At 42.7% G+C, this 25,519-nt stretch overlaps 1 protein-coding gene across 3 annotated transcripts in view; it reads right to left on the reverse strand.

Moving 5' to 3' along the window:
- TERB1 (telomere repeat binding bouquet formation protein 1) overlaps positions 1 to 25,519 on the reverse strand; it is a 43,315-nt gene that overhangs the window by 11,613 nt on the left and 6,183 nt on the right. For 2 of the 3 annotated variants that reach the window (XM_034788650.1, XM_034788651.1), the window contains exons 2-13: positions 24,432 to 24,542; positions 24,037 to 24,165; positions 22,764 to 22,895; positions 22,042 to 22,102; positions 21,836 to 21,951; positions 21,555 to 21,677; positions 19,758 to 19,910; positions 18,875 to 19,006; positions 17,062 to 17,187; positions 9,357 to 9,520; positions 7,208 to 7,572; positions 2,934 to 2,995 (exon numbers count right to left, since the gene is read on the reverse strand). In XM_034788650.1, the coding sequence (XP_034644541.1) occupies positions 2,934 to 2,995; positions 7,208 to 7,572; positions 9,357 to 9,520; positions 17,062 to 17,187; positions 18,875 to 19,006; positions 19,758 to 19,910; positions 21,555 to 21,677; positions 21,836 to 21,951; positions 22,042 to 22,102; positions 22,764 to 22,895; positions 24,037 to 24,165; positions 24,432 to 24,542 (1,674 nt within the window). Of the gene's footprint in view, positions 1 to 1,710; positions 1,804 to 2,933; positions 2,996 to 7,207; positions 7,573 to 9,356; positions 9,521 to 17,061; positions 17,188 to 18,874; positions 19,007 to 19,757; positions 19,911 to 21,554; positions 21,678 to 21,835; positions 21,952 to 22,041; positions 22,103 to 22,763; positions 22,896 to 24,036; positions 24,166 to 24,431; positions 24,543 to 25,519 lie in introns of all 3 variants that reach the window. The other variant, XM_034788648.1, reaches the window with a different exon arrangement.

Below are 25,519 nucleotides of genomic sequence, written 5' to 3' on the forward strand. Positions count from 1 at the left end.
AGCAGATTTGTTGTTCTGCCCAAAAAGGGTTCAATTTGTTCTTAGATTTCCATATACATGTCAAGGAAGACTGGCCCTAAAATGTATATTTTTGAAAATGCCGGTTTAACACTTTGTAGTAGCTCTCCAAAAACATACATTTGTTTTTATTAAGTCCATGGAAAATAAATTATATCCACAAAGAGCCAGATGATGTATAGACCCTGTGTAGAAGTACAAGGAAGGTACAGGATAGAACACAAGGAGCCTCTGTTCCCTTTGCACACTCACATTGGGGCATGAGTAGTGGGCGAAGCTTCCCTCTTCTGGCCAAGGCTCCACCCCTTCCAGCCAAGCCCCTGTCCCTGCTTGCTGCTCTCAGTCCCCCGTGGCATTGGCTGGAGAGTGATGGGGCTGAGAGCTCTGCCCTTCCCCCCATGGCCCTAGCCAGGGAAGAGGGGGCTGAGAGCTCGGTTGGGGCCATGGGGGGAGTCAGCCGAGAGCTCTCAGCCTCAGCTGGGACAGTGGCAGAGCTCTGGGCCCTGGCTGGAGCTCTGAACCCAGAGCCCCTCCCCCATTCTACCCCTTCCCCCACGGCCACGCCCCTGTTCTGCCCCCACTCCGCCTCTTCCCCCAATGCTCCATCACTGCTCGCTCCTCCCCCCGCCCCATGTCCCTGAAATCAGAAAAGCTGTGCCCCCACCACTGCGGCTGTGGTAGGATGAGATTTTTTCAGGGGCTCAACTCCTTCAATGCCCCCACCTCCCGGTGGTGTGTGATCCGGTGGCGTGGCTGGGGCCTGCTAATGCCCCCGGCCCCTGCGACACTGCAAAACTTCTTTTGCTCCGCCGCCGGTTTTTTTTTTTTTTGCTCCGCCCCCGCCGCGTCCCAATATTTCATCCCTGTGATCTGGTCACCCTACAAGTACAAGAAGTCCTTGTGCCCAGAGCCAGAGACAAAGCTGTATATAGTGGCCAGAGAGGGATGACAGCATGCTTCTAACACCTGTGTGAGAAGTGAAAGGCACTGCATACTACAACCACTTTAATAGTGGCATAGCTACTGTACCCTCTGGAGCATTGCAGTTTTGCAGTGTTCCCATTAAATGGCTGTGACTTAATGCTACAATTTAGCCACAAACATATGCGTACAGGATTAGACAACAGGTTGGATATTAATATAAGTTTAAAAAAATAGTGTGAGTCTGTGACAGGGTGTTGGTCCTTTGGCAAATTCACACATCCCAGTTTGTTAGCTTGCCCCTTTAAGACTGAGGGGACTGAGTTCAGAAAGCACATGACAGGTTATGCGACTGCAGGTTGCAAGCAGCAACTGCTGAGACAGCTTAGTGAGAGATCCAGGATTAGCAATGGAGCAGGGTGGGGATGTAGTAGTCAGGAGACCTATTTTAGCAGAGAAAGAATATATTCTCTCCCCTTTCTGCTTACAGAAAGCAGGAAAATATCCAAATCTTCTGTTTGGGAAAAGGATGTGGACCTAAACTTGAGCATGTGGGCTTTATTTAGATTGCTCTGGCTGGTGAATCTGCCCAGTGGCAGATGGGACAATTACACTTTATCACTGGGGAGAAAAATAGGCTACAGGCAATAGATTTATTAGTATTGTAGATGCGTCAAATCAATGTAATATCAAGTAATTTAATGTATTTCTGATGGGACAAAAAGATTTTTATGGAATCATAATAAAAAGTCTAAGATAAATATCATTTACCTGAGCACCTTAAGTCTGTCATTTTAGGAGATGCAGAAGTAATTGGAATACTTATTTCCTTGTTTGTTGAGTCTGAACAAAATGTAACTGTTTCTAAATTTGAAAAAAGTGTATTTCACTAGGATGGAAAAAGCAAACTGTCTTTCTGCTGGTAACTTCTCCACAGTATACATAAGTCCAATTTTATTTTACATTTCTAGAAGACATATAGATGTTTAATTTACACAACAGCAAAGAATAAAAAAATACTATAGGTCAAATGGGAATTTCAGTTACTCTAGTGTAAATTCAGATTAACTCCAGGGAATTCAGTATTTATCTTGGTTTCATTGTATGCAATGGGCCTGATTTTTTCATTTGATCATACCAGTTTTACCTGGTGCAACTGTGTAAAATAGATATGATGAAGTTGGATATCAGGTTCATTGTATTTATTTCAAATCTAGAGTCTGATCCTCCAAAACCTTACACATGTAGTAGTCCTTACTCTTGATTTACAGTGATGTAACAGAGCACAATTTGGCCCTTTCTAAAGTACCAATCACGCAAACACTTATTCAGATGAGAAATTCTTACTCCTCTAAATTGTCAATAGGTTATTCAAGAATAAAGATTAGATGGATCAGAACCAAAGTATGAAAAATACACTGGCTATAATGAAGCAGAGATCAACACTAATCCCTTACGCCCCATCCTACAAACATTTACACATGTGCTTAATTTAATGCACGAATAGTCCCACTGAAATCAAAATGGAACAATACACATGCTTAAATGCCAGTTCACAAGATTGTTTCCTTTGTCTATCCAATATTTAGAGCAGAGGTCAAAACAAATTCTTGTACTATTGATGGCTTTCATTGCGCAATCCAAAATTGTTTTCAGACATAGCAGAAAACATTTATCTAAACTTATCTTGTGTAATGTTAGAAATATTTTACAAAAAAATACTAAAGTAAAACATTTTAGAAGATAAAATCTAAACAAAAGAAATAGATTCTCATTTTAATAGTTATTTAATATAAAATTCCAAATCTATGCAAATATTAACAAATTTATAACACTGTACATAATGGAATGGGAGTGTACATACAGTATGATACACACTGTATGTTAAAATATAGCTTTAAAGGTAAGCGATATGGACCATATTTTATTTCCAATAACAATCCATAACATACAACATTATCTGGAAAAAAAGAATATACTTCAGTTATTTGTACCTGCTACTTGTGCCTGTTTCAGATTTTGAACAGTCATTGATGGCTGTTTAAACAAGTGTTCACTGGAAAGATCAAAAACACATTAAGAAAGTTAAAACCAAATCTCACAATAACATTTAAAATAATAGAAATATACGGCTTGAAGGGACCTTGAGAGGTCATCTAGTCCAGCCCCCAGGCACTGAGGCAGGACCAAGTATAGCTAAACTATCCCTGATGTGTCTGTCTAACCCAGGGGTGGGCAACCTTTCAGAAGTGGTGTGCCGAGTCTTCATTTATTCACTCTAATTTAAGGTTTCTCACCCTTTCCCCAAGCATCATAGGAGTTGTAGTCTATAAGGCTAGATTGCATCACACAGGATCTTCCCAACTGGAACACTCCCAATAAAGTTCAGAGGCCCCTCTAGTAAAGGGTGCCTACCTTCTCCCCCAACCGGAAAAATCCTTAATGTCCCCATTAAGGAAGCAGAACAAAGAAGAAAACCAGATTAATTTACAATATAATACACACATTCTTAATTTCTACTGCTAGCTGGGGAAACGTTCAATGGAGGGTAAAGTATAGGCCCAGTAGAAGAGGCACAATTTAGGCATCTAGCCTGAGGTGAGCACCACCAGGAAAAACACTTGAGCTCATCCTCAGAGGATACATATTCTGGTTTGGTCTCAACAGGTGTTTTAAAATCTTTCAGCACAATCACCCCATGATGTACTGTGGGGATGGACACCTCATTGCTGTCTCCAACCACATCATATGTTAACCATGGGGACCTGACTTCTTGCTGGGACCTCCTTAAGGGCTGTGCCATCCCTTCTTCCTCCCCTTCAGGAGGTGTTAATAAAACTCTGTCAGCTTTGGCTTCATTGTAGAAGGAGCAACATCTGTAGCAACCTGGTTCCCTACACTTGAAGACACAGGGGGATTGTTGCATATATCTACGCCCTCCCTATGAACTTCTCCCATAGGAAAGAATAGAAAGAGCTTCAGGATTTAAAGGGGGTGTGCTAGTTGCGCTTTCAGGTTGATCTGGCTCAAGTGACAGTACAATAGACCCAGGAGACATATCTGAGGGTTCATGATACATAGATATATATTCAGGGTAAACCTCCTCAGAATCAGTTTCTGATTGGGGGACCAATTATGTCCATCATGGTAGCAGGGCCAGGCACAGGATTAGTACCACCTATGGAGTTGTGGGAGGAACTTTCAGACGTCAGTTGTCCTTTGGTTAGATGATCTGGGTAGAGGGGTAGACTCGATATCTGATGGGTCATCCATTCTGACATGTTGCCCCAGATGTGTTGGTTTTGATGTAAAGTCTTTAATGGGCCACCATTCTTTTCAGGCTTTAGGTGATATACAGGTAGCCTGAGCATTTGATTCTCCACAACTTAGGGCTGCTAATCCCAATGGTTTGCAAGTTTATGTTTTCCAGGGAGCCCAAGATTTTTTTATCAGAACACGATCACCGGGTTGCAGATCACAGTATCGCACCTTCTGGTCATAACAGTCTTTATTGCCCGGTTCACCTTATCAGATGCTACCTGAGCAAGTTGATAAGCAGCACACAAGTCCTTTTTTAAATTAGCCACATACTGGAGGTAAGACTGGTGGGAAGACCCATCCACTGAGACCACAAAACAGAGGTCTATTGGTAACTGTGTTTCACGTCCAAACATTAGGAAATACGGAGAATACCCAGTGGCCTCATTTTGGGTACAGTTGTAAGCATGCTCAAGATGGCTAACATGCTGGCTCCATCTAGATTTCTGTTTGGTATTCAAGGTTCCCAACATATTAAGCAGGATCCGATTAAATCATTCAGGCTGTGGGTCTCCCTGTGGATGATAAGGTGGTGTTCTAGATTTTTTTATACCTAGCATAATCAGAAGTTCCTGAATTAATTGACTCTCAAAATCCCATTCTTGATTTGAGTGCATCTGCTTGGGCAACCCATAATGCACAAAGTACTTCTCCCAAGAGTTTTAGCAACAGTAGAAGCTTTTTGATCTTTAGTGGGAAAGGCCTGTGCATACCTTGTGAAATGATCAGTTACGACTAGCACATTACAAGTATTTCTGCTATCAGGTTCAATTGTGAGAAAATCTATACAGACCAAATCCAAAAGGCCTTCACTGTGACGATGAAATAGTGGAGCACCTCTCGTGGGTAGAGTCTTCCGTTGTATACACCGGGCACGCGTCTTAAAATACTGCTCCACATCAGTCTTCATCCATGGCCAATAGAATCGGTCCCAGACAAGGTCAGCTCCCAGACTGCTGCACTGGGCAGCACAGTATGGGGAGGAGGTGAACAGCCCTCAGTGGTGAAAGAACAGGTTAAGGACTATTTAGAAAAGCTGGAAATGCACAAGTCCATGGGGACAGATCTAATGCATCCGAGGGTGCTGAGGGAGTCAGCTGATGTGATTGCAGAGCCATTGGCTATTATCTTTGAAAACTTGTAGCGGTTGGGGGGGGAGGTCCTGGATGATTGGAAAAAGGCAAATATAGTGCCCATCTTTAAAAAAAGGAAGAAGGAGAATCTGGGGAACTACAGACCAGTCAGCCTCACCTCAGTCCCTGGAAAAATCATGGAGCAGGTCCGCAAGAAATTTTGAAGCACTTGGAGGAGAGGAAGGTGATCAAGAACAGTCAACATGGATTCACCATGGGCAAGTCATGCCTGACCAACCTGGCTGCCTTTTATGACGAGATAACTGGCTCTGTAGATATGGGGAAAGCGGTGGACGTGATACATCTTGACTTTAGCAAAGCTTTTGATACGATTTCCCATAGTATTCTTGCCAGCAAGTTAAAAAAGTATGGATTGGATGAATGGATATAAGGTGGATAGAAAGCTAGCTAAATCGTCTGGCTCAATGGATAGTGATCAATGGCTCGATGTCTAGTTGGCAGTCAGTGCCCCAGGGATTTGTCCTGGGGCCAGTTCTGTTCAACATCTTCATTAATGATCTGGATGATGGGATGGATTGCACTCTCAACAAGTTTGCAGATGACACTAAGTTGTGGGGGAGAGGTAGATATGCTGGAAGGTAGGGATAGGGTCTAGAGTGACCTAGACAAATTGGAGGATTGGGCTAAAAGAAATCTGACGAGGTTCAATGAAGACAAGTGCAGAGTTCTGCACTTAGGAAGGAAGAATCCCATGCACTGCTACAAGCTGGGGACCAACTGGCTAAGTGGCAGTTCTGCAGAAATGGACCTGGGGATTACAGTGGACGAGAAGCTGGATATGAGTCAACAGTGTGCCCTTGTTGTCAAGAAGGCTAATGGCATATTGGGCTGCATTAGTAGGAGCATTGCCAGCAGATGGAGGGAAGTGATTATTCTCCTCTATTCGACACTGGTGAGGCCACATCTAGAGTATTGCATCCAGTTTTGGGCCCCCACTACAGAAAGGATGTGGATAAATTCAAGAGTCCAGCGGAAAGCAATGAAAATGTTAGGTGGCTGGGCCAATGACTTATGAGGAGAGGCTGAGGGAACTGGGCTTATTTAGTCTGCAGAAGAGAAGAGTGAGGGGGGGGATTTGATAGCAGCCTCAACTACCTGAAGGGGGGTTCCAAAGAGGATGGAACTAGGCTGTTCTCAGTGGTGGCAGATGACAGAACAAGGAGCAATGGTCTCAAGTTGCAGTGGGGGAGGTTTAGGTTGGATATTAGGAAAAACTATTTCACTAGGAAGGTGGTGAAGCACTGGAATGGATTACCTAGGGAGGTGGTGGGATCTCCATCCTTAGAGGTTTTTAAAGCCCGGCTTGACAAAGCCCTGGCTGGGATGATTTAGTTGGGGTTGGTCCTGCTTTGAGCAGGGGTTTGAACTAGATGACCTCCTGGGGTCTCTTCCAACCCTAATCTTCTATGATTCTATGAAAAGAAATGTGAGAGAAAACTGGGGGTAAAATATTATGATTTTATAGTTTAAATATTTAATCTTATATCAGATTTTTAATAGTACCTATAAATGCATTTGAGATAGCTGCAACCACTTCATCTAGAGTACAAAGACAAAATGCTTTTCCTTTTTCTTTATTGCAGTGAGATTCTATTTTCTTTGATCTAAGATGTCAAAGATACTACATCTACACCTAAGAAAAGCTGTGGTGACCAAAAAGTTGTCTGTTTTCTCTCACAATAAAGAACTAGTTAGTAAAAAATAATTAAATAAAATGACCTTTTGATTTTGAAATTTTCATTAAGTGAACAGCAACTTTACATTTTTACTTTGCATTGAGACATCAAATACTATACCTTGCTTGAGGAACAGACTGTTTCTTCTCACAAGCAGTTCGTTCATTTGTAGTATGACTTTTTTGTACACTACCTGTGTGTAGTTTATCAGCTGAATGCAGAGTAACATTTTGCTCACTCTCTCTGGTAGAAGCATCTACTAGATTCACAGTCTTTAATATTCCATTTTTGGATGACTGATTATTTGCAGATGTAGTACCAACCAAATCATCAGACTTACAATTTAGCTGTGAACACTGCATTTTTGTATGTGTTCTTTTAGTGTTTGCTTTTTGGTCACTGGCATTCATTTTATGGTATTTTGATGTCATTTGCATAACTGCTTCCTGAGGTATATCAACAAATATTTGTCTTCTTACTGTTTCCTATATTACAAAAATACCAGTTAATGATTGTACAAAGCATTAATAAATCCTATTGTAGGGTGAGAAGAAGACAGACCTGGGCAATTTGAAGGTAGATCCTGTTAACTACAAAGCTGCAGAAGTGCCTGGCTCTAGTTAGACACTGTTAACAAGAAATCCAGCAAAGCTATGAGAAATAATTTAAAGGAATTGTAACCTAGTGAGAACTTGGATCTGAAAGCAATAAACTGGGTCGTATTACAGAGCAGTTCTAGAAGCCTGGGACTCGTAAATTAAGTCACTGAGCACTTGGCTACTAACTACCTAAAGGGACCAGATAGTAATGGCAGACATAGGAAACCATCAAGGAAAGACTGAACTGCATGCTGAACAAGACAGATACAGTACTATATAACACTGAATAATCTGTATACATTAATGAGCTCTATCCAAATATTTCAGCATCTTTTTCTGTTACACTCAGACCAATATGCCTACAGCTTTTCTAGCATGATTCTAAATCATTTCACACAACTATTTTCTAGCTTTGTCACTTGGCATAATTCGGGTTCTTTATCTCCATTTCTATCACAGGGTTGATTACAAGGCTTTTTTTTTTTATCTGATTTGTTCCCTTATGTTACCGAAAGTATATAGCTTTTTTAGCTGGATACTGTTTTTGATGGCTAGGTACTGTTTCCACAGTTTAAAAGTTGCTGTATATATCCTTGAAACATAAGAAACATTTTAATTAATTTGAAATACATATAGACTATTACTTTTTCAATAAACCATGATAGTTACCTGGATCTATCAATTCAAACAAGTTATAAACAGAGACCTAGCATAAGAAGGCTTAAGCGTTTACATTTTAGAGCTAGATATTTGGATGCTTAATTTGAGTACACATTTGTGCATTAAGTTATTATGACTGCACAGGCATTTCACACACAAATGTGGAAATGGGCCAAGAAGGTGCACGGGCCAAGGGGAAGTGGCCCAGGGTTCACAGGGAGAAGAGGGGATTGAAGGAGGGACATGGGAGCTGCTCCTAGAGGGTCCTGGATCGGGACCCAGAGTAACGGGCGGGCCTGGGTCCTCCCCTCCCCCCTTACAGCGCACTTTACCACTGAGGAGCATGGCCGATGGACTGTGCCTTGTCCCTGAGGGCTGCCCGAAAGCAGGTGCAGACTGAGGACTGCTGATACCCCCCTGGAAGAGGGGAGAATAGAGTAGGGCCACAGCCGGAGGGCTGTGTCCAGAAGAGGACGCCACAAGCCAGGGAGCAACGTGGGTCCCAGACAGCACAGCCGAGCAGGCAACGGGTGGGACACCACCCACAGAGGGTGCTCCGCGGCCAGGACAGAGCTAATTCCTGGAGTGACCAACAGGAGCCACCGAGGTGTGAGCACAACCCATTACAGACACTTAAAAAAACATGGGTATCCTTTTTCTGCCACACTGTTCAACCTGGATTAACTGCATACTAAGTACTACAGAACTGGATTTTCTACAGTATAATATATTTTGTACAGTTTCTCGCAATGCACTAAAACTAGGATCTCAACTTTGTATTCATTCCCTTCTCTGAGTGCCTCCCCTCATCTCTATCTTTTTATAATATACAGTAATGCCAAAGGGAAGAGTTGTAGGACATAGTTTCTGTTGTCCAATTCTTTCCCACTTTTACAGTTTACTGAGATTATCTAATGTATTTCCTCCTATTTCTCCCTAAACTCTTGAGGAGAAAGCTTTCTTTTGAGAGATTTGCTTAGGTTTACTGTATGTTGAATAAATGTGCCTACCTCATCATGCTCTTTTTCAAGAAGTTCTATTCTGTGTAAAATTTTTTTTACTTTCTTCCAGTAGTCCTCTAGATTCCTCTCTTTAATCTGTAGATCCATTTTCAACTGTTCTGCATCATTCAGATTTAATGAATATTCATTTATTTTCAGAGACAATTTCTCAGCTTTGTAAAGCAGAAAATAAAATAAAAATGTGGTCTTTCTACACTGAATAGTATATTGAAAAATGTTTCATTTTTATATTTTTAATAGCTTAAACATTAAAAAATAAAAATCCTAAATCCACTATTCACTTACAATATAAACCTCTACCTCGATATAACGCTGTCCTCGGGAGCCAAAAAAATCTTACCGCGTTATAGGTGAAATCACGTTATATTGAACTTGCTTTGATCCACCGGAGTGCACAGCCCCGCCCCCCCGGAGCACTGCTTTACCGCATTATATCCAAATTCGTGTTGTATCGGGTCGCATTATATCGAGGTAGCAGTGTATATTACAACCTGTTTATAGTAAATTTGGGGATAATGAAGTAGAATGAAAGTTCCATATAGCTTCAATGTATTTCAAAATGTAAACTGCAATTATAGCTATTGGTCCCAGTTCATCAAGATATTTAAACATATAACTAGTCTCTCTGAAGCCACTGGAATTGCTCATGTGCTTAAAAGTAGGCATGTGCTTCTGTACTTTGCTGAACTGGGGTCATACTGAGTTGCAGTTATAGTAAACCTTGCTTCTGTAGAAGTTGTTCCTTGAAAAACAACTTTATCATGGACCTGATCTGAATTTCAATGAGCGCTGTAGCTTCCCAGTACTTACCAAGATCAGGCCATACGTTAAGGTTTGATTGTAATATTTTATCACTGTCCACCCAAAACTGGAAATTCAGCAGGAAATACACTATAAGCCAGGGTTTTTGTTTGTTTGTAAGCGTCCCAAGTCCTACAAGCAAAAATCTGCTTGCAACTATGCACCCATATATGAATATGTGGTACTGCAGTAGTCTGGATAGATAATTATGCAGTTAAGTACAAACTTTACCCAAATTGCACACACAATCACAATAATTGTGTGCACAAATAAAGGCATAGAGTTGCACGTAGATAAGACAGTTACTCACCTTTGTAACGGTTGTTCTTCGAGATGTGTTGCTCATATCCATTCCAATTAGGTGTGCGCATGCTGCGTGCACGGCCGACGGAGAACTTTTACCCTAGCAACACCCAGAGGGTCGGCCATGGAGCCCCCTGGAGTGGTGCCTTCATAGCGCTGGATATATATCCTGGCCGACTCAGCGCCCCACTCAGTTCCTTCTTGCCCGCTACTCCAACGGAGGGGAAGGAGGGTGGGTTTGGAATGGATATGAGCACCACATCTTGAAGAACAACAGTTACAAAGGTGAGTAACCATCTTTTCTTCTTCGAGTTCTTGCTCATATCGATTCCAATTAGGTGACCCAAGCCTTACCTAGGTGGTGGGGTCGGTGTGAAGTACCGTGGATTGTAGGATCACCCTACCAAATACCGCATCGTCTCTGGCCTGTCTAACGATGGCATAGTGTGAGGCGAACGTATGCACTGAAGACCAAGTAGCAGCTCTGCAGATCTCCTGGATTGGCACCTGGGCCAGGAAGGCTGCCGACAAGGCTTGAGCCCTCGTGGAGTGAGCAGTGAGCTGGGGGGTTGGGATCCCGGCCAGATCATAGCAAGCATGAATACATGATGTGATCCAAGAAGAGATCCGCTGGGAGGAGACCGGAAGACCCTTCATCCGGTCTGCTACTGCAACGAAGAGCTGCATCGTTTTCCGGAACAGTTTCGTACATTCAATGTAGAAGGCAAGAGCCCTACGAACATCGAGGGAGTGAAGCCGTTGTTCCTGACTATTGGCATGAGGTTTTGGGAAGAAAACTGGAAGGAAGATGTCCTGGTTGATATGAAAAGTCGATATCACCTTGGGAAGAAAGGCAGGGTGAGGTCGTAGCTGCACCTTATCCTTATGGAAGATCATGTAAGGTGGTTCCGATGTAAGAGACAGGCTCAGAGACACACCTCGCCGAAGTGACAGCAACAAGGAAAGCTGTTTTCCAAGAGAGGTACAAAAGGGAACATGTGGCCAAAGGTTTAAACGGGGGTCCCATAAGTCTGGAGAGAACCAAGTTGAGGTCCCACGTGGGTACAGGCTGTCGTACCTGTGGATATAGATGGTCCAGGCCCTTGAAGAACCTACCAACCATGGGGTTGGCGAAGACAGATCAGCCATTCACTCCCAGGTGGAAAACTGAGATGGCCACCAGGTGAACTCTGATGGATGGTATCGCCAAGCCCTGATTGCCAAGCCCTGCTATTTCAGGTCCAGAAGATAGTCTAGAATGAGAGGCATGGATGCTTGGAGGGGAAGCATGTCGTGGAGAGAGCACCAGCATGAGAATCGCTTCCATTTAGCCATCTACGTAGCCCGAGTGGAAGGTTTCCTGCTGCCCAACAGGATCTGCTGCACCAAACAAGAACAGAGAAGTTCAGAGTGGCTCAGCCATGCAGCATCTACGCTGTGAGGTGGAGGGACTGCAGGTTGGGGTGACTGAGACGGACGCGATCTTGCATGATCAGGTCCAGAAAGAGAGGCAGTGGAATCGAGATCTCTAACAGCATGATGTACCAATGCTGCCTGGGCCACGCTGGGGCGACCAGAATCAGTCGTGATCTGTCCCTGCGCGCCTTGATCAGGACCTTGTGTACAAGGGGAAATGGCGGGAAGGCGTACAACAACCTTCTCATCCACGGGAGTAGGAAGGTGTCTGGGAGAGAGCCCGGGGAGCGGCCCTGGAGACGCCAGGCACTTCCGGTTGCTGCGCGAGGCAAACAGGTTGACCTGGGGAAACCCCCACTTTAGGAAGATGGAGTGGATGACATCGGGGTGGAACGACCACTCATGGGACAGGAAGGAGCTGCTGAGGTGGTCCACCAACGTGTTCTTGACCCCTGGGAGAAACGACACCACCAGGTGAATGGAATGGGCTATGCAGAACTCCCAGAGTTGAATGGCCTCTTGACAGAGGCGGGGAGGAACATGCCCCCCCTTGCTTGTTGATATAGAACATGGCCGTGGTAGTGTCTGTGAGGACCGCCACACAACGACCGTGCAATCGCTCCTGAAAGGCTTGGCATGCAAGACGCACCGCCATCAGCTCCCGTACGTTGATATGGAGAGAGATTGGACAGGACCCATAGGCCTTGCGTCCAGATGTCCCCGAGGTGAGAGCTCCATCCCAGGGCTGACGTGTCCGTGACGAGGGACAAGGAGGACTGAGGGGTGTGGAAGGGGACTCCTTCACATGCCACCCTTGGGTCTAGCCACCATTGGAGGGAGGCCAGGACCCCTTCTGGAACAGTGACCACCAGGTTCAGGCTGTCTCGATCTGGGCGGTAGACAGATGCCAACCAGGCCTGCAGCGGTCGTAGCCGAAGTCTGGCATGTCTGGTCACGTATGTGCAGGAAGCCATATGACCCAGGAGACTCAGGCATGTTCTTGGCGTCGAGGTTGGGAAGCTTTGAAGGCTCTGGATGAGGCCCGTCAGAGCGTGGAAAGGAGCGTCCGGCAGGAGGTCTCAGACACGCACGGAATCTAGGATCCCCCCGATGAATTCTATTCTCTGGGTTGGTTCTAGAGTCGACTTCGCTGCATTGATGAGAAGACCTAATTGAGAAAACATGTTCATGACCACTTGAACGTGGGATTGCACCTGTTCTTTGGTGCGACCTTGGATAAGCCCGTCGTCGAGATACAGGTATACCTGTATCCGTCTCTAACGAAGGGAGGCTGCCACGACTGCCAAAACAGTTGGTGAACACCCGGGGGGCTGTGGAAAGGCCGACCAGAAGGACCGTGAACTGGTAGTGTTCACAGTTGACCACAAAGCAGAGGAAGCATCTGTGTGCTGGATGGATTGCTATGTGGAAATATGCATCCTTCATGTCGAGGGCAGCGACAGGGATCTAGGAAAGGTATAATGGTACCCAAGGAGACCATGCGGAACTTCAACTTTACCATGAATTTGTTGAGTCCGCACAGGTCCAGGATTGGCCGAAGCCCGCCCTTTGTCTTGGGTATTAGGAAGTAACGGGAGTAAAACCCCTTGCCCCTTAGCTCCTTTGGAACCTCCTCGATCGCCCCCATGGATAGGAGCGTTTGAACCTCCTGAATGAGGAGTTGCTCGTGAGAAGGGTCCTTGAAAAGGGACGGATCCCTGAAGAGGGACGGTGAGGGAGGGGGGAAGAAAGAAAATTGGAGAGAATATCCCCTTTCCACCGTGCGAAGAACCCAACGGTTCATGGTTATAAGGGACCAAGCATGGTGGAAACGAGATAAACGATTCAGGAAGGGTGGGGTAGGATCCTGACCGAGGTCCGGTACATTGTCCTCGAGCGTCTCTTCAAAAGTTTTGCTTAGGGCCCGCTGAGGGCTTGGAAGGGCTTTGGCCGGGTTGGTGGTTGGAGGGTTTCCTCCTGGTATTACGCCCCCGCCTCCTATAGAAGTCCTGCCTCGACCGAGGAGGAGGATAGGAGTGTTGGGGCTAAGGCTTAAATGGCTTCCGCTGGGTAGCCGGTGTATGCATCCCCAGTGATCGCATTATGGCCCTGGAGGCTCTGAAGCCTGAAAACAGGCCCTCTCCATCAAAGGGGAGATCCTGTAATGTTTGCTGAAGCTCCGGTGGTAAGCTGGAAGCTTCAGCCAAGATATACGTCTCATCGCAATGCCCGAAGAGAGGGTCCGAGCGGCAGAGTCTGCGGTGTCCAATGCCAGTAATGCAGTCCTCATCATAGTCTTGCCCTCTTCCACTTCCACCAAGGCCCCAAACTCCTCTCTGGACTCCGAAGGAACCAGCTCCTTGAACTTTAACATGGAATTCCAAGAGTTATAGTTGTATTGGCTCAGGAGCCGGAAGGTTGACGGTGGCCTCTGGCAACCGCAGCTTGGAGGGAGCTGAACAAGAAGCCCCTGATGGAGCATCTTGGGCCTGGTGGTATGCCCAGGGCGTCCAAAAGGGCCATTGAGTAGACCCTTGGACCGGACCTTGTCCCTGCGCCTGCCAACGAGCAGTCCCTGAGTTCAGATGGCTGTGATCCAAGTGGCGGCAGTCGGATAGACACGACCCCGTGTCCGACTCCATTGAACGAGAGGCAGAGCACGATGGCTAGGGTGGTGCCAAGTGGGTCTGCACCAAGTCACGTCGACATGATTGAGATCAGTACCGCGAAGATGGAGAGCGCTGCCGCGAGGGGGAACAGTGCTGTGACCCTAGATCGGTGCAAGGGTCTGGACTGGTGCCAAGATCTGGACCTAGTCTTCAATGGTGATCGTCGTTGGGAGTGGCATCTGGACCGAGATCTGCTCCTGGACGGTGACCGGCATACAGAGCGGTGCCGAGAACAGTGCCAGGAGTCTGATCGGTGCCGTGAGTATGACCAGCGCCGCAAAGGAGAGCGGTGCTGGGACTGCGAGTGGCGTCGGGAGCGGGAACGGTGCTGAGAGCGGGATTGGTGCCGTGGCTCAACTGACAGTGCTGTGTGGATAAGGGCCGGCTTGCCCCGGGATGGGACCAGACGAGCAGGAACCGGTGTCTGTCTGCTGAGGGGATACTGATGCTGTCATAGCAATCAGTTCCCTTGCAGTCGCAAATGTGTCTGGAGTCTATGGCAACTGGACTTCAACCACGCTATGTGTCGGGAAGTCCAGACGCACTGGTCTCAACAGCTCCGCTCTCGGTGCCGGCGTCAACCGAAGTTGGCACTTGTGCCCCAGCCACTCCTCTATGGGATGCAGCGCCGAGGGTGGATCCAGGGAGGCTGGTGTCTGCTGAGGTGGACCAGCCTTTTCCGGTCTACAGTGCCACTTGTGACCAGGCGAGTGGGAGCGATGCCGGACTGATGATGTCAGTTGCGGTGACGGGGAACGCCGGTGCTGCGGGTCTTTATCAGAGTCCGATCCCGGTGCAGTTCCTACTGTTGCCACCGGGGCGCTATGCACCGAAGCACTCGGTGCCGGGTCTTGGCGTAGTGCTGGAGGTTAAGGGCTAAGAGTCTCCTCCATAAGGAGCTGTCGCAAACGAAAGTCCCACTCCTTTTTAGTCCAGGGCCGAAAACCTTTGCAGATCCTGCACTTCTCGATCTGATGAGATTCCCCCAGACACTTTAGGCAAGAGTCATGGGGGTTGCCCGTTGGCATGGGCTTGGAGCAGGATGCGCAGGGTTTAAAGCCCGGAACCTTGGGCATGAGCCCAAGCTACTGGTGGGGAGGAGGGAAGATCCCTGACAACCCGCTATGTAGAACTATTTACACTATAACTATATAAAAACTCTATAACTATAAACTATTAAACTATTAACAGTGTTGAGAGGAAAAATGCTAGGGAAAGTGGAGAGCAGCAAAGCCGAGTTCCACAGTTCCAACGACTGTCACAGGCGGTAAGAAGGAACTGAGGGTGCGCTGGGTCGGCCGGGGTATATATTCAGGGCCATGAAGGTGCCACTCCAGGGGGCTCCACGGCCGACCCACCGGGCGTTGCTAGGGTAAAAGTTCTCCGACGGCCGTGCATGTGGTGTGCGCACACCTAATTGGAATTGATATGAGCAAGCACTTGAAGAAGAACCTGAGCTTATAAAAACTGGTTCACATGTTAGAACAAACTGAATGTTACAAATATATTTTTATAAGTAAATTAAAGATAAAATAGAGTTTTCTAATGAATCTGTTGCATTCAGGTCACGGCACTGAAAAAATGCTTGACCACATCTCATTTATAAAAAACAACAAACAAAACTCAGCCACCGAACACACTGAAAAGAGTATAACGTCTTGCCATACCTGTCAATTCTATTATTTTTACCTAATATAAGCAGTAGAAAGAATCAGCACCTAAACGGTTGGTGGAGTTATGTCTACAAATTAATCAACATATATGGGACACCACTTGCTGCTAAAAACCAGTTCTGTCTCTAAAGACAGTATCACAGGTTGGAGTGAGGCCAAGGCTAACCTTGCAGAGCTAATTTAATAGGGTTGCCAGGTGTCTGGTTGGCGTGGGGCTGGCAGGCTCCCTACGCAGCTCTGTGCGGCTCCTAGGAAGCGGCCGGCATGTCCCTCCAGCTCCTGGGCATAGGAGCCCATAATGCCTCCCACACCCCAACCCCCGCCCCAACCAAGAGCCCCCTCTCACACCCTGAACCCCTCATTTCTGACCCCACCCTGGAGCCAGCATCCCCAGCCGGAGCCCTCAATCCCTCCTGCACTCTAACCCCATGCCTCAGCCTGGTGAAAAGGAGTGAGTGAGGGTGGAGGAGAGCAAGCGATGCAAGAAGGGGGGATGGACTGAGCGGGAGTGAGGTGGGGGGGCAAGGGTGTTCAGTTTTGTGCAATTTGAAAGTTGGCAACCCTATAATTTAAAGAGAATCAGCCTTTTGTTCACAGATTATGCCCGCACATTTTTGCATTCAACTGAATCTCTGCAATTTTTCTTTCATCCCCCCTAAATGTTATAATCATTCTATGGTGGTAAATATACAACTATTCCCAAGGAAAACAAAGGTTACTGAAGTGCACTGCATCACCAACCTGCTACGGTTACAATTATTTTGAAGGTTTACAAATCTTAAATACTGAGAACAATGAATTTCATTTTTTTTAAAACAACAATAAGCTTACTGATTTGCTTGCAATTTTGCAGCACAAAAGTAGCAGCTTTGTTTACTTCTTCATCCTGAGACTCTGTTAATAACTGAATCATAAGTGGAAGGCCATTGTTCTTAAGCAGATCAGACTGATTTTCTTCTAAAGAAGATTAGCATTAAAGGAAAATAAATCAGTTTCTAACTTGTACCATGGTTTCACAGTTTTCTTACATTATCTTTAGAAGACAGTATAAATAACTTTAAATAAAATTCAGCAAAATGTTTCTTTTTATTATGAGCCAAATTCATTAAATCGTATCTGGGTAATTTCCGTATAATGCATGAACTACTTTATATGAATTCTTTATTTATTTTTTGTCCAGTTTAGGAAGCAATTATGGATGATTCATAACTTCTAACTTACTGTATGAAACAGTCACTTCTAAAATTTCAGTAGTAGTATAAGCAAATCCAATAAGGATTGAGTCAGCTAAAAAGTAAATACTGCTAATTCAAGTGAAAAATACATAGCTATCCATAATTAAAAGTCTGCATTAAAAAAAAATCTAGAGTTTAAGTTAGTAAAAAGCCTGTATATTTATTAAATGAGACCCAAGTGAATTTCAGTTGTTGACTAGGGCCTTATTTTTCATTAGGGTTGTTGGTTGTTTTGTTTGTTTTTTGCACTAAGGTAGCTGCATTAGTGCAAACCTCTCATGTACGTGCGCATAGTGTAAACTATGATTTACAACTATCTGGATTATTCCAGTTCGAAATCTGCATTGGAAGCAGAGCCTATCGAATCAGTTCTTCCCTGGGCAGGAAAAGAACAGTCGCCCCATGCATAATTCATGTAATCGTCTAAAATTGTGTTTTCTAAAACTATGCTAACATTTGCATAACTTTCCAAAAACATTTTTATAGTTCAGACAGGATCTTAAACTCTCTAATTATATTGGATCTTTTATTTTCTTTTAAAAAAAATCCTTAACTCTGCAAACAATAACATATTAAAATAAAAATTCTCTTATTTTATAAGATCATAAAATTTATATTTGCAATATATTTTCCATGGAGCAAAGCCCTCCTTTGATTCAATTAGTTCCTTTACAGCCCAATCCATCTCCTGTCGAAACTGTCAAACTGCCACTGACTTCAAAGGAAGCAGGATTAGGGCTTTACAAGATATTCTCTGGTTGACAGATTCCAGAGTGCCCTTGAGAGAAAAGCGAACAATATAAACAATCAATCATCAGTATCTTGCAACTATCCACGCAAACTGCGTTCATTGCCACAGGGTACCAACTGACTGAGTTGGGCAACTTTATTTTGGACAAACACTAAAATGTCAGGCAAAAGCATTTCAGACAAAATCCTGTTCTCACTTCCAAAAGTAATGCTATTAAATTCAGTAAGATTATTTATAGGTGAAATTATCCCTGTGCAAAGGGTCAGCACAACATCTATGCTCCAAATACTACTGGAGCAGTTAAAATAGGGCTTAAGTGGAACGTACATGATGCATATGTCTTGTTCTGGCCCTCTGGACAAGGTGAATTTCACCCTATGTGAATGAGGTGAACAGGATTTGGTACTTTGAGTGCTCTTCATGAGACTCTACTTTCTTTTAACCCTGAAGATACTGTATGTTGTATTGAGATAGCAGCTCTTCAAAACCAAAGATAGAACACTACAGAAAACTAAACCCTTTTCTTTGAATTTTAATATTGAATTAAATTATGTGGAAGAATTTTGCTTTGAGTATTTTAATGAAAACTGCTGAGGAGTGCGGCATTGAAGTGATTAAAGCCAAAAACCAAAATTCATAACAGAAATCAGAATCTTACCACAACCTTCTGTGCAATGCCCAATTGTAAGAATAATACTAATTTTTTCTCCTGAATCCAGAATGTCAGAAGTCAGCAACCTCAATAGCTTAGACACAATGTGATACTTTACCAGGACATCACCAACAGCAGCTATTAGTATAAAATAATGTAAAGAGACAAAAATTAAACTAAACAGTAAGTACACAACACAATGCAACAAAAATACATTTTCTTTTTCAGGGTGTCCTCCATATCCCTGAAGAAGCCTTGAGATTGCCCCCATTTCTCCCCTGCTCTCACTCCAACATTTGAAGTCAGTATCGTCTCCTTTCAGTGGACCAGTCCTGTAAATGCTCTTTTCCAGCCCCAACACTGTGCCATCCCCCAAATCCTGATGAATCAGGGCTCTCCAGCACACTGGGGTGCAGACCTCTGGAAAGGTTCTCCAAATCCTTTACCAGATTCAGCACACGGAGAACTCACTGCAATTGGAGAGGACATGAAGATCTAACTCTTAGGTTTATCAGACATAAGATCCTCCCCATAGAACAACTGGAGAGGCTTCCTATAAAGAAGTCAAGCTTCTCCAAAGACTTAGGGGCACTAAATTTGTTTGTGTATCTATGTGCTAAAAATCAAGCTGTTAGTCCCCCCCCACCCCCCATGTCTCTGCAAATCCCAACAGGTGCAGGTACATTTTCGTCACTCTTTCTAATTTCAGTTGGAGACTGTTTAGGGAATTCTGACACGAAAAATTGTATTTTGCACATGTGCAATATATGTACACTTACTTGCCATTTCATGCCCATCTACATACTTTTCTTCTAAAATCTAGCCCTACTAATTTATTTCTAGAAATACCATATATAGATATAAAAATGTTTGGGGTCCATTCACTCACAGTTATCAGCAATGCAAGCATCTAGAGTCTTTGTTACCACTACTGCAAGTTTTGCGCTTGAGTAACTTCTAGATGAATCACGGACCAGCTTGATAAGTACTTCAGCTAATATGTCTAATCCACCAACAGAAACAAAGTATTCTTGTACATATGCTTGAGGAAAAAAAGAATAAATACTGAATTGCAACATTTATATCTCTTTTAACTAAAACAATATTAATAAAGCAATGTGGTAATGATTTTTTTTGTGTATGCTAATTTTCCTGCCATCAAACGCAATTCCATCAATACAACATAATCAAAATTGGAAATACAGAAGAGATGGCAAATTTAGAAATGTATTTTTCATAAGAATTATAGAAAATATAGAAGCATAATATACACATGTAAACAATGTACTGGTGTTCTGCTTGATTTCATTTAGTTATAGCCATTATTTTCTGTGTTGTAATAATGATGAACTTACCTTTGGAAAATCAAAATGGCGCCCAAAGAATTTTACAGATTTTACTAACTTGAAGCTAATGGGACTATCTGTGGAGTAAGTTACTACTCGACATGAGTAAAGATATCAGAATCTAGCCCTTAAAGTAAATGTCACCATGTGCAAAGGAACCACACAAAGCCCTCTAAGCGAAAGATTGTTCCAAAGTAGGACACTTACAGTCTGCTGGACAGAGCCTAAAGGAATGCACTGAAATAGAGAAGGATGGTGTGACAAAACTGCTAGTGGATAGAGCCCGCGTACCATCAGCTTTTATACATCTTATACGATTCAAAAGAAACTCTCTTTACCTATCTTACCTAACTTCTATTTAACAGTAAAATAATTGATTAGCTCAATAGAAAAGCATTTTGGAAATGCACATGAAAAAAATATCATAAGGGACTGGGGACCATAAAAGTATCTATGATGTTTGTTCTGATGCAATGTTCTCTTGTGCTATAACCAAGTGGTGGCAAGAGACAAAGAAAGGACAGAATCCTTAGAGAAAGACTCACCAAAGGCAAAGGTGCTTTTAAAAGAAAACTGCATCCATTTACCTCAGGAAAGCAATATAAATGAGAAATATTTCTCACCATATTTAAACTGAACTATATTTGAAAACAAAGAGCCTGATTCTTTGTTGCCCTGCACCTTGTTTAGTCACTTACCCAGCACAAAGTGGATGCAAAACACTACTATACTGATCTGTTAGCATTTTTACACCTATGCTGCACTCTTTGAGGAAAATGACTAGAGTCTAGAGCAATAATTTCTTCAATGGGAAGTTTTTAATTACAGTTGGTATTTCTAAGATTACTACTGACAGTAACCATCTTACTGAAAATTCCAGAGAGGTTTCATAAGAGAAATATACACAGAGAGAGATATTCTCGCAAGCTGGATACCTCTAAGCAAAATGATTCATGACTAGCTGGCCCCCAGCACTCTACCTCCCCACTCCAGCAGAATGGCTCCATTGGAGCTGATCTACCAGAACCTGGATTATTTTTTCCTAGGAATCTCCATGAGACCAGTAGGGGGATGATGTGAATGCCTACTTCTGCCTCTTGCTCACCCTATCTCTTCGCCCAGTGCAAACCCTGGACATGTAAGTGTCCTCTGTAAGGTTTGGAGGAGAAGGGACAATGACACAGAGGCCACTGATCCATGCCTTCTGCAAAGAAGGTGGAAGATCAGTAAATGAATCTGGGGAGATAGGGAAAGAGGAAGAAATTTAAAATGTAATTATTGTTTCCAATGAAATGTAGTTCCATGAAATCTAAATTGTTGACCGGATGTCATGTACTTACAATTATTAGCAACTGTAAGTCCAACAAATGAACAAATAGGACGAACTATCTCAGGCTTTATGCAACTTTGGAGCCAGTCTTTTGCATGTGGAAAAACTGAACAGCAAATGTTTTGATTGTCTTCTGTAGAGATGTAAAACAAACAACAACAAAAATCTAAATATAATATATAGTTACATTTATAGACATGCTAGAAAATGGAAGTCAGATGTCACTTTTGAAAAGTGTTCTTTTTATGTTAACTATCATCTTATGTTATACAACTATTTAATAATAGTTACCATTTTGAGGATTATTAACACATGCACACAGAGTACTGCAGACTGAAGACCACAGCTGATAATACTGATTAATATTTTCATCTGACAGATTCATCTCAGATATTGAAAGAGTTGTTCTGTTAAGAAAAAAGCAAACATAATGGCAAAGATGACTTAGGACCTAAATAGTCTGTTACTTTATATCTTAACAGAAACTGTTTATTTACCTGAATAATTGTAGCAGAACACCAATGCAGCCTGTTTCTCTGATGTGAGTTTGCCCACTCTCTATAAATGACCATATGCCAGTATTGGGAGAGACAATACATAATTTTAAACAAAGTATTAATACTTTAAATGCCATTTCAATAGTTCAGTTTTACTTCAGCTCCCTTAGTAAACCATGTACAAATGAACAATGTGTTATGTACTTTCATCCTTAACTGTATAGCAACAAAAAGTGCTAACTATGTTCTTCAATTTTTATAAACTATAAGAACTTCTAAATTAATTGTTACTTTGTGTTTTAAACCATACGTTTGTACAGAGCCCAGAAGTATGGGTCCCTCTGGGTGCTACTGTAATACAAATAATAATTAATAAATATCAATTGTTATGTTTCAATTTCTCTACAAAATGTGAGAAACCCTCATTTTGCATTACGTTTTGCTAAAAACTACATGTAAGTTTCTTACACAAATAAGATAAAGTACTTTCAACATTTAAAAAAAACCCCGCTAATATTTGATCTACTTGTAACTGATTTTGAGATCACCTAAAAGTAATCTATGTCCACAATTAATCTTTATATACTAATCGTACAAAATATTAATGAAATCTTGAAGTCATGATAAACGGTATGGGCTGATAACCAGCAGTGTGTTTTAAAGTGAGTTACATAGTATTAATAATTTAATGGTATTTTTACAAGTCAATGCAAAATACTTACTGTTATTTGAAACCAGTACTAATATAACATAAACAGACATTCTTTTCAAATTCACACTAGAACTCTTATTAGTTAAGAGGAAAATGAGGTCTTCAAACAATTCAGACGTACACAAAGTTTGTTGACAGTAAACTGAAATCAGAAAATGAATTATCTGTATATTAATTCCTATTAAGCCATTTACAATTTCTATTTACTTAGGCAATAAAGTCTACAAATTACAGACTAATAAAAAGATTCTGTCTAAAATATACAGACTGACCTATACTGAAAGGCTGTCAAGAGAAAAACAATTTTCAGGACTGAATCAGATATTAAAATTTAAATATTTCATACCATTACTTATTTGTAAGGCAAAATTTCCTCTCCTCCCTTTCCCCAACCAACATATCTGAGAGCCAGACTGAAAAGACTTTTGACCCTTCCATAGATGTGACTGACAGCAACCTTTCCCTCAAATCAACAAGGTGATACATACACTAACCATAATTGGGTCATTTTATGGAACAAAGTATCAGGTCTACTTGAAAGCTCCCATTCTAATTTCCCTCCTCATGGCATGGCACTAATTCAGAAGTTCTGGGATATCTGTTTCAAGACATAGGACATCAGAAATTCATCTTACCTAGCAACAGTTTAACAGTTACTAGGCAGAGTGTAGCTTCCAGACTCACTCTGAAGGATCAATTCTCAAATCCACTTGTCCCTAACTTTCAATGTTACATGATTATTCTAATCTGCAGGTCTTTGCCTAGATCCTCAGTTGTGACCAATATGTGCTAGATGCCTCTGAGGGAAGAGGGCTGCAAAAGAGCTATTTGCTGCTTCCTGATCCTGGAGCCAGTTCTGAGGCATGATACCGAGCAATCTCAGACCATCATGACAGTGGGAGACTGAAGAAGTGCACCACCCTGCTTTTGCTCACCCATGCCCTCTACACCAGAACCTATAAGTGGGGCTGGTGATGTAGCACCAGCCACTCCACTCAAGGGATCCCCCCCAAACCAGTGGAATTCTCAGCTGGCCATTTAAGCTGGCTTTATGGCTCCTTTGAGCTTCCAGAATGGAGCAAGTATGGAACAGCAGAGTCAAGAATCTGGTCCCATTTGTCAGGCTGGTATCTGTTGTAACCTGATAAATAAATATATCTAAAACTACATTAAACCATTGGTTGATATGATAAATACAGGCAGGAGGAGGAAAACTTAAATTTTCAGGAACAATAAAGTGCAGTGATATAGAACTTGGAAAAATAAATAGAAGTATACATTACCATTATTCTCCATTACAACTGCTAATGTAAATAAGGCTGCTTCCTTTACTATGCAATGCACACTTGACTTTGCAAGGTCACTTACAAACATCAAACCACCAATCTCTCGGAAATAATCACTTGCATCACCTGTTGCATATGCAGACACAATGAACAAAAAGGGAAATTTATCTTAGGTACTAATTTGGGAATCCAAAAACAATCAGCAGTATGGAATACATGTTTCCAAGATTTTATACCTTTACAGAGTCTTATGACTCCTAGACATTATTTTAAAAAGTGACAATGCTTAATATGTACTATGAAAAAAAATTTCTAGTATTACCATATTCAAATATCCCAGATAGGAAATAACAAATGCCCCAGTCGAAATGTCATGGTAGAATACTTCTTACTGTTTTGTTGGCAGATTGAATAAATAGTGATCAAGGCCTCTTTTTGAGAAGCAGGGCTGTCCATTTGGTATTTAAGACATTCAAGCAGTAAATTCAGATCTGTCTTCATCTCTTTGAGGAAAAAAAACAGTTTTAGAAGAATTTCACAGGAACATGTATGTTTTCTTTTGAAAGCACCTTTTTAAATTGACGATTAATTTTTATGTTAAGACTCAAAAATATGGCACCATCTTCTATTTTGAAGAGAAAAAAGGAACAATCTGAAGTTGAATCTTTTTTTTCCCCCACCTAGCAATAAAAGTTATGGACAGCCCAAAAATGTATTTCTAAGTAGTTTTTGTTACTAGATGATTATTTTATTTGCTAATGGAATAATCCCCTTTTCATATTCACCTTATTGCCTTCAGTAACAAAGTTGTTCTCTAGCTGCAAAATTAATTTAAACAGAGAATATGGAATAATGAAAGACATACAGGTTGAAATCCCCATTGAAACCCCACTAAAGTCAATTGGTGTTTTGTCATTGACTGCAACAGGGCCAAGATTTCATCCACAGAATGTGATCTCTACTAGCAGAATTTAATCCTGGATCAGGACCAGAACAAATTTTGATGTATTAAGGAATACTGGATTGGCCCTATTTTTTTAAAAATCTTCCATTGTTTGTAACATTATTTTAGAAGATTAAAATACAGACAATTTTCCAACTAATTTTGCCTTTGTTTATAGTGTTTTAAATTAGAGATGAAATTAATGTGGCTATTTTTATCTAACACTAATAAAAACAATCCCTTTACACAGTAGCTGATTTTATCACTTTGTTTTTGCATATTTCCAGGAATATTACAATTAAATGTCACTGCAGAACCAGCTTTTAGACCGGGGTCGGCAACATTCGGCACGCGGCTCGCCAGGATAAGCACCCTAGCGGGCTGGGCCAGTTTATTTACCTGCTGACGCAGCAGGTTCGGCCGATCGCGGCCCCCACTCGCCGCGGTTCGTCGTCCCGGGCCAATGGGGGCGGCAGGAAGCCACGGCCAGCACATCCCTCGGCCTGTGCTGCTTCCTGTTGCCCCCATTGGCCCGGG

The sequence above is a fragment of the Trachemys scripta genome, chromosome 13 (assembly GCF_013100865.1).
Source record: "Trachemys scripta elegans isolate TJP31775 chromosome 13, CAS_Tse_1.0, whole genome shotgun sequence".
Classification (NCBI taxonomy): Eukaryota; Metazoa; Chordata; order Testudines; family Emydidae; genus Trachemys; species Trachemys scripta.